At 42.2% G+C, this 16,767-nt stretch overlaps 1 protein-coding gene across 1 annotated transcript in view; it reads right to left on the bottom strand.

Moving 5' to 3' along the window:
* Positions 1 to 16,767, bottom strand: part of Fmn2 (formin 2) — a 309,451-nt gene that overhangs the window by 212,992 nt on the left and 79,692 nt on the right. Inside the window, 11 exon segments of the mRNA XM_032914755.1 lie at positions 410 to 554; positions 2,631 to 3,098; positions 3,100 to 3,197; positions 3,199 to 3,288; positions 3,290 to 3,320; positions 3,322 to 3,349; positions 3,352 to 3,397; positions 3,399 to 4,073; positions 4,075 to 4,111; positions 4,113 to 4,159; positions 4,161 to 4,184. Of these exon segments, the coding sequence (XP_032770646.1) occupies positions 410 to 554; positions 2,631 to 3,098; positions 3,100 to 3,197; positions 3,199 to 3,288; positions 3,290 to 3,320; positions 3,322 to 3,349; positions 3,352 to 3,397; positions 3,399 to 4,073; positions 4,075 to 4,111; positions 4,113 to 4,159; positions 4,161 to 4,184 (1,689 nt within the window).

Here is a 16,767-nt window from a genome sequence, read left to right as displayed (position 1 = left end):
CAGGTTAGATCGAAGGATCTTTCAAGTACAGTATAAAGAGGTAGCTAGGTTTTAATGGCACCCATTTAAGCGATGACGGCAAAAGTATATTCCTTGCTTGTCTCTTTCCATGGATATTAACCCTCAGATGAACTAAATCAAGGAAAAGAACAATAACAAATAAACAATGGCAGAGAGTAGGAAATGTGTACCAATGAAAAACAGTCAGGGTGTAATCTCTGGACAGTTTTACCTGTTCTTCCTGGGTCAATCTTACTTAACAACACATTCTAAATTTCCAGCCCTAGCTTGCTATCTGTCGAAGGTCCAAGGAGACACACCAATCATATACCATTTCGGGCTGCTCTCCTAATGAAAGTTCAGACTGTGTTGGAAGGCCACTACAATCAGAAAGCAGAGAAATACTCACTTGCTTAGCCTTTGTCTTTGAAATTGTGTCAGAAATAGGTTTCTTTCTTTCCTTCACTGCAGTTTTAGAAAATAATTCTTCAAATTCGTGACAGTCTATGGATGGCTCTTCAATCTTTTCCCAAATAAGCGAAGGGCTGGAGTCTCTAAAATTAATAAAAAAAGAAAAAGAAAGGGCAAAGTCCTACATCATGATGATCAAAAACAAAGAGGACACAGAGAAGGAAGAGAGAGAGGGCACTGAAAGAAGATAAGGAGGAAGGAATGTGTTACCAGCTTGATGAAAAGCTAAAATGTCATCTATGTGAATAAGACATGAGTACTGACAACTTCCTGATACTCCTCATTATAAAGTCACCCCTGTGAAAACATCAAAGCAAGCGCCTCTCAGCATGGGCAAGGGGAGCAAGGAAGGCTTGATTACCCGCATCCCGATTTGACTTAGCCTAGTAGATTAACTGAGGGTTAAAGAAAGGTAAGTGTCTCCAAGGCGAGGTGAGGTGGTAAACACGGTAAACACGTTTAATCCCATCACTGTGAGTTCGAGGCCACCTTAGGCTACACAATAAGTTCTAGGTCCAGCCAGAGCTGTGTTATAAGATCCAATCTCAAAAAATTAAGTGCTGGATTAATGCATACACACATATACATATGTATTATGTATGTATGTGTATGTATGCATTATAGGGCTTGAGAAATGGCTTCTTGCTCTTCCAGAATAATCTGAGCCCAGTTTCTAGCACCCACATCAGTCAACCATAACCACCTGGCTCTCTAGCGCCAGCAGATCTAACGGCCTCTTCTAGCGTCCAAGAACACCTGCACACGTGTGCTGTACACACATACATGCAAAGAAAGGTAAATAAAAATTCTTATAAAAGATAATGCCCTCTCTCTGAGCATTGCCACCCACCTGCCCACTGTCATTTGCAATGCCACTAAAAGAAAAGTAAAAGCCATTTATAAAGAGTGAAGGAATGAAGGAGAGCACCATGTCCTGTACCTGGAGAGATTGGGTTTGACTAGAGCTTAGAATGATATGTCAAGGGCTGGGGACAGGGTTCGCTGGTCTGCTCTTTCAGAGGTCCTGAATTCAATTCCCAGCAGCCACAGGGTAGCTCACACCATTTATATTGGGATTTAATGCCCTCTGCTGGCATGCAAGTGTACATGTAGATAGAACACTCATATATGATACAAATCTTAAATACAAAAATACCAAAAACACCATCAATGTATATAAATGGTCACATACAAGGAAAATAGTCTAGAAGGGGGGTTCAGAACATACAGTGTATCCTCTCCTGAAAAGCTTTAGTGAAGAGAAAATCAACACAAAAATTGCAACGGAATCCTGTTCCTAAATGCATGCCCCTTCATTGAAATACATCAAAGAATTATAATAAAATAGAATTTTAAAAGCCAGAGGCATCTAAAGCGTGTGCTTTTCTCACCTTTATCCCTGTATTTAATGACCAAGCCTTCCAGCTCAGTCTCAGGGACTGGGGACAAGATGGCATGTAGACAAACCTGAACACACTGTGGAAAAGGTGTTACTTGGCGATGGTCATTCCCAACCATGGCTGTGTGACTTGGCCTTGTTTCCTCAGAAGTCCCAGGGCACTCTCAAAGTTAAGGTACTTTATACACGTAGTTTGGAGGTGGCTTCGAGTGGTGTTTTTAATCAAGACAGACTCCTAATGCAAGTTTGTGCCTTTTAAAGGTGCAGAGCTCATCCCGGAAAGTTAGAGTCAGTGTTCCCATGGATTCAATATACATTCTTGTCATTCGTTGATAATAAAGACTTAATTAGCAAAAGCAAAGACTGCAAGCTAATTGTGCAACAAATATGCCTGCTTCTGTGCTGCATTTGCGGACAAGCCTTGTTTCAGATCATTTGAGCATGTGGGGCAGTCAAGACTTGTAACTACAGGCAAAAACATGTATGCTAAGAAAAATGGACCCCTTTATCTTGAAAACAAAACACTACAAATAGATATAATTTAATCTCACACAGATGCAAATATGCCATATGTTTCTACCTTTGATGCTGCCAAGAGAAAAGTCTGCAAGGTTAAATAATCACTTCGGGAAAAACCGATGTTAAAAATCGGTTTTATACTTGTATTTATAATACATTAAATTTTACTTCCCCACGAAGTTCTACAGTAAGTGTCCCCTGGTGGAAAGAAACGGAAGGTATTAGCTTGCTTTCGGATTACCTTTTACTATGGAGTTGAATTCTTGTCCAATAGAGAGGTTTCATTGGCCGGCAAGGCTCTATTGGCTGCTTCCTAGCCACTCTGTCCTGATTCATCCCTAATCCAAACAAGCCCGTTGGCAATGGAGGAAAAAGAAATCCACACCCTTGAGGTGCAGCTGGTAAAGTGCTACTCCCATCTTGTGAGGAGAGAGGAAGACCTGAGCCAGGTAACTGTGGGGGTGGGGGGATGCCTGCCCCAGGGGGAGGTGGGGCTGGAGGTGGAACCCCCATACCTGGTAGAGGAGGAGGTGGAGGAATGGCAACTCCCGGTAGAGCAGGAGGAGGGGGTATGCCTACTCCAGGTAAAGGAGGGGAGGAGGTATTCCCCCCAGGAAGTGGAGGGGGGGGTATTCCACTCCAGGAAGTGGAGGGGTGGGGGTATTCCTACCCAGGAAAGGAGGGGGGAGGAGGAGGAGGGGGATACCCACCCAGGTAAAGGAGGGGAGGAGGTATTCCCCACTCCAGGAAGTGGAGGGGGTGGGGGTATTCCCATTCCAGGAAGAGGAGGAGGAGGGGGTATTCCCCCCTCCTGGGAGAGGAGGTGGGGGAGGTATTCCTCCTCCAGGGAGAGGAGGAGGAGGGGGTACCCCATTCCAGGGGAGAGGAGGGGGAGGGGGGTATTCCCATTCCAGGGAGAGGAGGGGAGGGGTATTCCCATTCCAGGAAGAGGAGGTGGGGAGGTATTCCTACCCGGGGAGAGGAGGGAGGTGGAGGAGGGGTACTCAGGTCCAGAGAGAGAAGGAGGTTGTGGAGGGGTTGGCAGCATTTGTGGTCCCTGTAGACTGGTAAGTTGTAGGGCTGGGGCTGTAGGACTGGGCAGAGCAGGCACTGTTATGTCGGAGAGACAGGGAGGTGGGGGAATTGCTGTGCCCAGGCCAGGCATGAAACTGGAGGACTCTGTACAAGGCAGAGGTGGTGCAGGTGGGATATTACAGCTGTTTTCAAAGGAGGAGAAAACAGAATGTTCATGGCTGGTTTCCAACTCAGGATGCAGAGAAGGTTGGGAGGGCTGTCCCTGACTATCAGCCCCAAGGAGAGAAGGAGGTGGCGGTAGTTGTGATGTACTCTGCATGGCTGGTTGGGCATCCAGCTGTACTGATATTCTCCTTGGAGACACAATCAGAGAAATCTCTGAACAGAATTTTGTCTGAGGTCCAGAGGATGAGGTTAGAAGGGCTGACTCTCCACTTTCAGCTGCAGGGGGCCCTGGGAGACCCTCTGGTGGTGCCTTTGGGGGTGGCAGTGTCAGGATTCTATCCTCCTCTGTTGGGGAAGTCTGTATTGATTTTGCCTCAAGAGTCCTTGGAGGATGTGCAACCTTCCTATGCAAACCAAGAGCATCTAGACTGACGTCGGCTGAGGCTGTCAATCCATTCTCAAGTCTGGGTCCCTCCAAGTCCAGGGGATGGATATTGCTTTTCTAGCGCAGCTATTTTGCTGCAGATCCTCAATGGTCTGTTCCAGCTGTTGAATTACAGTTGCCTGCCCCTTCAGACTTCACATCGAAAACTTCCTGAGAGACAAGGAGAGTCACAATTAGTAAGATAGTGGAAAAATACAAATATCTAAATAAAAAAAAAAAAAAAAAAAAAAAACGGAAAACTACTACACAAAGTAACACTTGGATTGCCTCCAGAAAGATTCTGCCACAGAAGATTTTACTTTCAGAGTGCACCCTCTTTTCTACCCTTGGATTTTAAAGTGGTTCAGACATACTCCCATTGGATCCTGAGGATAGGTCACTTTGACGGTTAGTTTTAAATGTCAACTTATCACAATCTAGAATCACCTGGGAAAGGAGCATAAAGAGAAAGTACCTAAATCAGGTTAGCCGGTGGGCAAGTCCGTGGGTGTTTGTCCTGGTTACATTCATTGATGTGGGATAGAAGTACCCACCCTCACAAGGCCCTTGAACTGTAGATGAGTAAAGAAAGCTATCAGGGAAGAGAGAAATGAATGGATGCTCTGCTCTTGACTGGGGATGCATCCTGACTAGTGCTTCAAGTTTCTGCCATGGGTTCTCCTTAATGATGGACTGTGACCCAGAATTATAAGACATATTATTTTTCCCTGATAACTTGATTTTGGTAAGCATGTTTTATCACAATAACAGAAATGAAGCTGAAATAGTAGCCAAGAACAGGGAAGAACATTCTACAAGATAAATGTTTGCCTTTCTGACTATGAATTGGTGCTATTAGTACATTCCCCAGAGTCTCTGGGAGTTACATTAGAATTTTAAAGGCAATCACTATTTTTTAGAAATGATCAGAGTCTCCAATAAGGATAAGTGATGGCTTATTGACACATAAAGTCACGGGCATACACATTATAAATATGTCATAATCCTGTTATCACATTTACAATTTTAATATTTTGCCCAAAGCATTTCAAAAAGTGTTCACTGATGGTTCTCCAAATGTTATAAAGACAGACATTTTAAATGAGCAAATTTGGAGGGTACATATGATTTATATAAACATAGGCACACACACACACAAACCCCTACATCATAATTTTTCAACAATATCCATACAAAAGACCATAATATTAATATATACAATTGGTTTCATATATTTTCTAAGTAGTCCATGATAAAAAATGTCCCTATTTTATTTATCCTATTTTATTCCCTATTTGACCACTGTACCAATCTCCATGCTATAATTAGAACGTTAACAAACATAAGTAACATAACCAGGATGGAAAACTCTAACAATGAAACTCATCTCAACAAGTCCTTGACCATTCGGCTTTTTCTTTTCATACCAGATTACTCATTGTAGCATCCCCATTTTCCTGGCATGTGGATAAATGAGGCTTCTAAATATTAATCAGAGTTCCTATTTTTTTTTCCATTAATGGTTATAAAAGGGTTCCTTGAGGAACCAGTGAGATGGCTTAGCAAGTAAAGGCACTCATTACACTATTGGGTTATTACCAAGTCCAATGATCTGAGCTTGATTCCCTAGAACCCACATGCTAGAAGAAGGGAATCTACTGCTGACAGTTATCTTCTGCTTTCCACAAGTACACGTGATGTTCATGTACCCCCATGCACATAAACAAACAAATAAGTGAAAATGTAAGTTTTTGATGAATGAAATGCAGTTAAAAAAAAATTACAGAAGAGATTTACCAAACCCAATTCGTAAATGCTATTAACTAAGCTAACCCATTTTTATCACCAATTTAAATATAGAAAAACTAGAAGAAAATCACTGGACATCTAGAAAAATAAAGTGAGAGAAGAAAATGATTTTGAGATCATGGCTGTACACTGTAACAGCTATTAGAGTTCTAATAAATATGTATGTGAACACATTCACAGACCATCTACTCAAACATACTCAACGCTAGTGATAGTAGGAGTTACAGTAGTGGCAACAAGGAATATTAGAAGATTTTAAAATTCTTAATTATATAGCCAGTTAGCAAGAGGTTAAAATGAGTCATATTGCACAAGATAACTGGTACCAGACAAAGTCTTCTGGAGGGTTTCACTTTGACATGGCTGCAGCCATGTTATAATATCCTGATTATACTTACATAACCCTTACCAGCCTTCCCTTATAGTTTCCCAGCACACTGTAAAAGATGAAGAATATTGGAGTGGTATGTGGAGCTTTATGACCGGGCTCTAATGCTAGGAATGTCCCTGACATTAATATTAGTGTGAAATAAACCAGTTGTGCTCTTGCTTGGATAAAGACACATTTAACTTCACCAATATACACAACTTTACTTCTGATTCTAATCAAGGGGGTTCGTTGTTTTTGCTGCTTCTGAGGACCACAGTTCTGTGAGTAAGTATCTAAGAAATCATGATTCTCAAGCTGTCTGCCTCCTTCAGCACCACAGCATCCTGGAGCCAGTTCTCATACACTGGGACTGACCTGCTTAGAACAATCTCTTGAGTGGAATCCACTCTAGATAATGGTGCAATTATTGGCTCACCTAACTAAATGATTCCTTTCTCTGTTTGTAGAAATGGGAAGAAAATGACACTTAAAGATTCCCTTGCAGCTAGGTTTAACCTGTTAGATGATGTCACTAAGTGGTTTAGAGTAGAAAACCCTAAGGGACATGCCGAGTGTGACAGTGAGGATCTGGATATTTGAAGCGTCTCTCTAACAAATGTACAACTTGCATTCTAATTTGTGACTGTCACCCCAAAAGTTTCAGATTTCTGGGTAGATTAAGATTCAAAAGCTGAAATTTTTGGCTTAGAAGAACATTCTTTAAACTTTCCAACTTATCCATTAACACATCTTATCAAGCAGCAACCCAATGTGTTCAACTCGTTCAGCATCAAAGCCTAATTGGTAGAAATGAAACCAAATTTTCCGATTAAGTTGCATGGGGGAAATAAATTGGGTTCTTTTCTAAAAGAGTAAAATATAAAAGCTAAATGATCATATCAATTACTTATTTGGGGCTGAAGCTGTGGTTCAGTAGTAGTTTATTTCCTAGATGCAAAAGTCTTAGATATGGAACCATGTAATGAAGGGAAGGAGAGAAGAACAGGTTTTATCATAAAGAAAGCTTTTTTTTTTTAATGCTAAGAAATACTACAGCTTCTGAGAGATTAGCAATTTCCCTCTCACATTGCATTTGTATTGTATGGCTTAAAACATCATGAAATCACTCAGGAATGAAACCTGCTAAATGTTGTATTACATCGTCAGTGAGGTAATTCAGACACCAGAGGGCGTGCATGGAATGTACTTACCAATAAATGGATATTAGCCAAAATAGTACAGAATACCCAGGATACAATCCACAGAACTCAAAAAGGTTAACAAGCTGAAGGGCCCAGTGAGGATGCCTCAATCCCACTTGGGAGGAAGAAGAGAGCAATCCTGGAGGATTGGTGGGGGGCACAGAGGGAGGAAGGGACCTGGGTGCGAGAGGGAACAGGGAGGGGAAGGGGGAGCATGATCAAGTATTAGGGGAAGGGGGAGACAGGACTGAAGCCCTGAGGGCCGGTAGAAAGAAGGGAAACAGACAACCTCAGTGGGCAGGAGGTGGGGGGACCCTCTAGAATGTACTGGAGACCTAAAAGGTGAGAGACTCTCAGAACTCAAAGGGAAGGACTTTGGATTAAGTGCTCTAGAGTGAGGGAGGGGGAACTTGTAGAGTCCACCTCCAGTGGAGGGACAGGACATCAAGTGGAGAGATGGGGTTGGAGGGACAGGACATCAAGTAGAGAGATGGGGTTGGAGGGACAGGACATCAAGTGGAGGGATGGGGTTGCCATTCTACAGTCAAAAACTCTGTCTCAGAATTGTTCCTGTCTAAAAGAACTACAGAGACAAAACTGGAGAAGAGACCAAGCAAGGGAAAAGAGGTTCGGTGACAGGCCCAAATTGGGATCCAGATCAAGGGGAGGCCCCGGGGCCTGAAATTGTTATTGATGCTGTGGTGATCTTGTAGACAGGAGCCTAGCTTGGCTGCCCTCTGAGAGGCCCAACAAGCAGCTGAATGAATTGGATGCAGACATTAGCACTCATCCAATTGGACAGAAGGTGGCGACCTCTGTGGTTCAATTAGGGAAAAGCAAGAAGGGCAAACCTGTAGGAGGACCAGCAGTCTCAATCTGCAACCCTGAGGTCTCTCAGACACTTGACCACCAACCAGGCAGCATACACCAGCTGATATGAGGCCCCTAACACATACACGACAGAGGACTGCCTGGTCTGTACTCAGTGAGAGAAGATGCACCTAACCCTCCAGAGACTTGAGGCCCCAGGGAGTGGGGAGGTCAGGTAAGGTGGGGATGGGGAGGTGGGGACATCCTCTTGGAGTGGGAAGGGGGCAGAAGGAAGAAGGTATGGGATAGGGAGTGGTCAGGGTATGGACTGGAAGGGGAATGAAGACTGGACTGTAAAAAAAAAAAAGATTAAAGAAAAATCATTTAAAAAAATTAAGCTTTTGAAACACATTTCCACATTTTGAGTTTTTCCATTCCTAATGGTAATAAAATGTTAATGCATATTTAAAAGAAAAGAACAGGAAATAGTAAGTGGTGCTTTGTGAGAAAGGGAAAGGACTTAGGGCTGAGCTGAACACTTTAATTAAATTTACTCGTTTACTTTGTTTGTTTGTTTTGTGGTATTAGGTACTGAAGCTAGGACCTCATCCTCGCTGTCCCATTAGCCCTTGCTATACTGATTTATCTTTCATTTTGAGGCAGTTTCCAAGACTGACTTTGAACCTGCATTTCAGACAGTCTTTCAACCTGTAATGCCCCTGTGTCAGCCTTTGGGTAGCTGAGATTCATGGTTGTAACACTAGGCCAACCTAAATATACTCAATGTACTAATATGTATCTCATTCACTTTTTAAAATAATGAGATAAGTAACACACTTAAATAATTTAAAGAGTTAAGAAAATAAGGAACTGATAATATAGAAATATACACATATTTTAAGGTTTAAAGATTTTCAAGTGTATGGCACAGCAAGAAGTACAATTAAAGAAATGGTAGAGAAAATGGTGATATAATAAAATTCCGATGATAAATCTATAATATATATCATAACTAGTTGTGTGGTGCCAGGAACGAACAGAGTTAAGGCATTCTTGAAGATGTTAATAATCACATTACAAAGACAGGAGATAAAATCCTGTTAGAGAAGTTTTTCTTACAGGTAAGTTTATAGACAAAGGAAAAGGAAGAAAAGATGGGATGAGAGAGATTTTTCTACTTTTTACATTATTTCCACTTCAGAGTGGGGGAAAAAACCCACAATTTTCCAGAATTTGCATTTCCTTTTTGACCACGTTTAACTCATTCCACAGAATATCAGAAGGTCCAATCTTCTTTTTTTTTTTTCATCAAGGAAGCAGAGTAATTAAGTTCTTCCCATGCCAAAACCTAAGATTTTCAGCTCTCAACTTAGCTGAGTCATCAAAGAATCGTATCTGCCCTTCCTTATCTAGGGTTATCTACCAAGGGCTGGCGGGCTCTTGCAGAGGACTAACTCACAGCACCCATGGCAACAGTGTCTGTTGTATTCTTAGGGACACGCTGTATTGCTTGTCAACAGTAATGTTCATTTCTCCATGGGTTATCTTTTATTTTGAGGAATTTACATGTTAAATATAGGTCATTATCAACAAAAAGTCCTCGCTGTCTTCTGGCCATGTAACCAAACATTCGATGCTCAAGACCCACATGAAGAGAAGATCTGTGGAGCCAAGCCACTGACAAAGCCACAATTTAATCTCTAAGAGACTGCCAGGCACTCTGTGGTCCATGAAGAGTCCTTGAGTTCGGAGCCTGTTCCCTGTGTCCAGTGCCTGGAACGTAATCTCCCATTTCTCAGGCTACAACTTGAAGATGTCTCTCCAATTCTCAAAGGACTTGACATTGGAGAAACACACTCTGTTATCTTAGACTTCTTCCCTTTACAGAAATGCTCTCAGCATTTCCAGAATTGTGCAACAGTTTATCCAATGTTCATGGCAACAGCTATAAAAGTTACGTCACTCTTTTAAAAGAAGGGCAAAGTATAGCTTTGACATTTTATGAAGAATCTTTATAATAGTTTTTTACTTATAGACAGATTTAGACAAACCTGTTTGAAACAATATAAAAAGCAATGTAGTTATGTAGTACCGATTTTGAGATTATCTGCATTTACAAATACTGTTTCAAATCCCCAAATAATCAAGAGAAGTAGACATTGCTCTCCTATTTGGCTCAACAATTCTATGCAATCGCATAGCCAAAAGATTTCTATTCCTGTATAATCTTAAATGTGGGTGGTGATGGTCAGTTCTTATAAATTGTTTGAACACTTGAATATCGCAAAATACAAAATGCCACTGAGAGAATCAAATGTTAGCCAAAAACATGTTCCCAAGTGCAAGATTATTTGATTCCCAGAAAAAGAACCCATTACAGTGACATTAAGGTTACCATTGTCACAAAAGATGCCAAGATACACTCAAGCAAGTTTTTGCTAAGAAGCTAATGGCCACATCTTTAAAGCTGTTGTGACAGCATGGTCCTTTCAGAGACTACAATGTAAAAACTACTCATGGTAAATTAATACTAAGTTGATTTTGTAAATGGTGACATGGCACGCATAATTCATTGTCTACCTCACTCAGGTTTGCAAGCTCTGCTGATTTTCACGTCCCTTTATTGACAAACAAGGACACTACCCACATCTACACAAGAGGAAGTTTACTCCTCAGCAAGCCATGTAAGTTCTATCTGTCACGTTTTGAATTCTATAAGAAAAAAAAAAACACTAAGGTTTTGGAACAAGCCAATAGCATTCTAGATTTACAATAACTTAACATATGCTAGACAGGATCCCATAGATAGAAAGTAAATCCAGATTTCAAACAGGTATGATTACTTACACAAAGTAAAATACAAACAATTTCAACTTTTAGGGCAAATTTCAAGAAAGGGGGAAAATACTAGGACATATGAGATATGAGAAATTATGGGTAACTTTTCAAGGGTTTGTTAAAGTAGAACTCATTACAGGAAACAAGAGCTTCTCGGAGTTCAAACAGAATGTATGGGGAGAGAGGAAGAGAGGGGAGGGAGGGAGGGAGGGAGGGAGGGAAAGAGGGAGGGAAAGAGGGAGGGAGGGAGGACAGACTATGGAGCTAGGGCTGGATACTGGATGTCTCCATTTATCATTCTCTGCATTGTTCACTGAGACAAGGTTTCTCAATGAACTTGGGGCTTAGCATTTTTTCAGCCAGCCTAGTGGCCATGAAGTCCCCAAAATCACCTCTCTCCACCCTACACATAGTACTGGTGTTATGGGTGCACACAGCCAGCCACACACAGCTTTTAATGTGGGTGCTGTGAAGAACTTGGGTCTTCAGGCTACAAGGGAGTGCTCCTCCACTGACCTATCTCCCTAGAATCTCCGAACTTTATAATAAAATCAATACTAAATTGTTGAAAATTATAATGTGCTTAACCCAAAAGGAATCTGGTAAAGTCTATGCTACGTACATAAGACATGTGACATACAGGTGAGGAAGACAACTTAGAAATAAAAACTGGCTAACTAGCCATCCTCTTGTTATTTAGCATAACAGACGACCAATGGATTGATGCGAAGCCAATAGGAGTCATTGATTAGGAACCCTGGTAGATGTGATAATATATTTGGGAAAGATCCAAGGAAACAAGGAATCAGATCAACGTAAGGGGGGAACCTGCTGCTCTCATTCTCCTGCTTTCGGAATGTCCCTCCACTTACTGAGTTAATATTCTGGCAGACTGCTGGATCATCCTCTAAGCAAGTACATCACTACATTTACCCAGACAGTACCAGAAAGAAGAAAAGCACTGTGATGAGCGTGACTCTCTCATGATGTGTGGATGGAAGGTGCCATCTCTTGAGCACTTATTTCCCTTATGCTACCACTCAACTGCTGTCAAATGGCAGCAAATCCTAGAGAAAATCAAATGCAATGGATTAAGACCGATAGTTGGTGATGGAGAGTTCCCTAGACCCTGCCATGCTAACACAATTGCTCTCCCAGTGCTACTGGTGCTCACCCGTGTTATCAAACACAGTGGCCTTCATCCTGGCTATGACAATTACTCAAGACTCCTACTAACCTTGTTCTTCATAAAACCATTTCCCCTCTCGACTTCTACAATGTCGAATTCCACTTTCTTATCTTTTCCCTAAAACTTTCTCTGCTTTTGCTCTGATTGTTTAGTTTTGCTTTTCAGTAGGAGCAGGGGTCAGGATTTTGTCTTTGAGTAACTTAGCTGACAATACACAATCAAGAATTCACTTTCTCGGTCACCCATCTCTCCTCTCTGCTGGTTACTTCCAGTCTTTCCTTCCCATTGCTACTTGGATCCTGCCTTGTATCTGCTTGACTCTTGCTGCTATTTTATACCCTGCCATTGGCCTTAAATCTAAACTGTACCTTAACCCCCAACCAACTAGCATGTCCTAAGAGCTTTGAACCCCTCTTAAGAGCTGACCAATGTCTCTCATGATGAACAGTCCCAAGAATCACTGGGGACTTGTTCAACCCTGGCTTGCTATCTGAGTCCCTAGGGTTAGGAATACAATTCCATTTCTGATCAGTCTCCAGTTGATGCCAGTGTCGCTCAGATTAATCTGCACCTGGCACAGTTACCACGCCCACACCCCGTCCTTGGTTATCATTTTCTACTGCATCATATAATCCCTCAGCTGAGACTCACAGCATCTCAGGACTGCACTCCTAACTGGCTCTGCTGTGCCTCTTACTGTCCATGCCAGCTTCCTTCACCAGGCAGTCTACTTCCTTGTCAGAAACTTTGACCTCCGCTCGCTGAGAACATGTTAATTTCTCACAAGGCTCATAAGGTCTTTAATGATCTGTATGATGAACATAGCCCATGTCATAGTTAAGATATGAATCTCCCTCCTCCTCCTGGTCACCTGTTGGTTGTGTGGTCTCCAATTCATAGGGCTATTGAGGAGGGCTTGGATTATGAGGGTGCCAAGTTCATCAAAGGATTAATCCATGCATGACCTCCTAACCAGGACACTGCATCTGGCTGGAGAGAGTGTATCACCTGCTGCATGTTTCTGGAGGCGATCTTAGACCCAGGCCCAGATGGTTTGGGAGGCTTTTGTCACCTGTCCACCTGGAGTTGAGCCACTTTCCTCCACAGTGCACTGTTGCCCTGTGTTCTGTTTCACCAAGCCTGGGCCTAGAAGCAACACAGCCAAGAGACCATGGACTAAAGCCTGAAACCACAAGATGACATAAGCCTATCCTCCTTTAAACTGTGACTAACACCCCATCACCCATCTGGCCTATTGCAGAGTGGATAGTGGGAGGATTAAATAAGATATACCCAACCTGAGTTCTTCAAACACATCCTAAGCAAAGTCTTTGAAAATCCTCAGTTATTCAGTGCTGAACCATGCACTGTTCCTTAGGTGCAGTGCAAACACAAGATTAGATTCCAGATTCCTGTAAGCCTCGGGTCACATTTGGTCACATGATCCACGGGTCCCTATCTCTTTTTTTGAAACATGTGTCCCAGAAGAAAGATGTTTCATTTAAGACCTGTTTTTGATTCACTAACACTGAACACTAACATTGGCCCAGGACTCTCTAACTTTTGTTAGAACAAAGATAGACTAACACGTAGTCTTTTTACCAGGTCCATCAAGGTCTTCTGACACTTAGGAATGCCAGCAGCATTGTAACACTAAGTGTAAAGCCATGTTAAGCAGTGAAAGCACCAAGGAAATACCACAGAAATGTGCAAGGTGGGTCATTTAATAAACCACACAAAAGATACTTGTTTACAGGTTTCTCTTTGCTCAAATTTACCTAAGAAAGTACATACTTCACAGAATAAGATTTTTAACCGCATTGGACAGGTTTGCAAATGCCTACACACCACAAAATTGTAAGCACTACAATCAACTTTAGCCAGTAGGTGAGTTCACAAATGCAGAATCCATGGATAATGAGGAGCTCAATAGTACAGCATTGGCTTAGCATGTACAAAAGGCTCTGAGCTTGATCCTCAATATTGACTAATAGAGACTATCACTCTGCTGTGATGTCAATTAGCAATCTGAGTGTTGACTACTCGCATTTAAATCCCTCAGAGCCCTTCAGGTAGGAACGACCTATAAACCCATTTTTTAGATGAGGAAACTAAGTCATTGAATAAGATACTTTCCCTGAGGAGAGTCACACCTGCTATACTCGTTTCAATAGATAACATTTAATTAGCAGTTCCACTTACGGTCTGTTATGTGTACAATATGTACCCACACAAGTCATGCGTGGAAAATGTTATCCCTAGGGCAATTTTAAAAATACTCAAAGTTATGGATGACACTTGGAAGTGATGCTTTGGAGGTTAAATAAGACAGGCTGTTGTCACTAGATGCAGTGCATTAGAAGCTTTATAAAAGAGAAATCTAGGCTGGTAGTTTCAGTTTCCCTCAGCCGCTCCCTGCTTTCATATTCTGAGAAGGACTTGGAGACATGGAAGTGCTACACCCCTTGTGCATTGTAGCCTCCACCCGGGTGAACTAAATAAACATCTGGCTTCCTCAAAATACCTATTTCAAGACCTTCAGTTTTCTAAAGCATCAGGAAACAAAGTAAGACACGGTTGAACAAAGATTGTCTCTAGTCCAAACTGGAACCAGGTCCCTCTGAGGCTTCAGTCTTGTTTTACAAACATTTGACTACACACTAAGGTTTCTCAAGGCCACATCCTTAGACTGCCTCTATATTCTCCCTTAGTGTGATTGTGAGAGAAGATCCAAGATTGACAAAATCTTTTATCTGGTTCAGGAGCAGCTAGGCACCATCTTTTCAATTCTGAGACAGGGATGGAGTCCCAGCTTCTGTCCTTGCCAGCTAGCAGACAGGACAAACCTAAACTTGTGTGTAGTGAAGAACCCTTGTTATGTTCATTCCTGGACTCTCCGAAGCCTCTTCTCATCCCCTCCCCCTTGTTCCTCCTTCATTCCTTTAAAAAAACTCATTCATCTCTGTGCAATCCAAAGTTGACTTTGGTTCACAGTGGAATTTCCCCCTCTTGTAGTCATAGCCACTGACTAAACTCTGTCCCTAACATCCTCATCAGGGTCTGCTTCCGCTTCACTCTGACTCTTCTCCAGCTAATTCTCGAAAAACTGGGATTTGTGCTCAAGACTATAGCCCCACAGCCCATATCCTCTGTGAGTAAATTTTCTACAACTGCTCAAAGACGTGCTCTTTGGTCCATCTCATCAGCATGGTCAACATGTATTGATCCATTCAAACAGTTCTCTGGGCTCCATCAATCTGCCAGACTCTGTGTTAGATACTGAGGAGACAAAAGAAAGTATAGAAAGTATCTTCTGTATGGGGCTCAATCCCTGTACATAAGTCCAATGATTCAAGACAGAAGGCCTAGGCACAGTAGTTACAGTGCGAGGACTCCGAAGGGCTCTGGAGCACGAGGTTTTTCACACAGTGAGTAAGGGGCAGTCAAGATGGAAAAATTTAAATGGAGTAAGGGCATGCATGTCCATTTTATAAAAGGGCATCCGAGGGTCCACGAGAGACAGGAGAGGTAAGATATGAAGGGTAGTAGAGTCTTGAGGCAATGACTTATGTTTCCCTAGACCAAGCCGAATCGGGAGGAAAGACAGTGAGAGATAAGGCCAAGAGGGCAATGGCTGCATGTCAAACTCACAGGCCTGAAACCTTTTAGAGACAGAGTGAACAGTCCTTGAGTAAATCTGAGCAGATATCAGGGGTAAACAAGTTTGTGTTTTCAGAAAGATAACTCTGGGGCAGCGTTCAGGAAGAGATTAGAAGAGGTCAAGATGGGAAGTAAGGGGACCCATAAGGAGACTGCAGCTATAATCCAGATAACAATGGGGTCTGGGCTCAATCATTGCCCAGTTGCATACCCTGGGTCAGAGGCCACCAGTAGAGGTCAAGTCTCCATAGGAGGAGTAAGTTAAGCTGCCTATCAAGTCAACTGGACAATAGTCACCCTAATGCCAAGTTCACTTCCAGTTCCGAGTCTCTACTAGTTCTCTCCATCTGCAATGCTCTTCTCTTCCTACACTTATGCAAATCAAGTCAATTATGAATTTACCTTCCTAAGACACTATTCTTCTAAATTTACAGTCTCTCTACAACTTTCCATTTCTTTAATTACTCCAGTACTCTACCATATACATTAAATACCTTGGCAGTCACACCGTGTCTTCTAAGTTGGTTTGTAGATATCTGGAAAAGATACAGTCCTATAACTGAAATGACTACTTCTTTTTCCGTTGTTGTTCTTTTAAAATCTATACTATTCTTATTGTTTAAAATCGAAATGCAACTCCCATTTTAGTAAGCCAGCCTCATTCCTAACTACATTCTAAATATTTGTCCTTTTACACCCACAGATAAGTGTAGGTCTCACCTCTCATTCAGGAGACATCTCCCAGCAGATGGAGATCATTACAGGAAACCACAACCAATCAAATAGGGGACAGGTGACTTGGGGTGCTCAGCACCCACCGACACGTCTATAACACAGCTCCTGCACCTAATGCTCGACGACCTTAGCAGAAGAGGG

The sequence above is a fragment of the Rattus rattus genome, chromosome 10 (genome assembly GCF_011064425.1).
Source record: "Rattus rattus isolate New Zealand chromosome 10, Rrattus_CSIRO_v1, whole genome shotgun sequence".
NCBI classification, from domain to species: Eukaryota; Metazoa; Chordata; class Mammalia; order Rodentia; family Muridae; genus Rattus; species Rattus rattus.
This window is presented reverse-complemented; position numbering and strand designations above follow the sequence as displayed.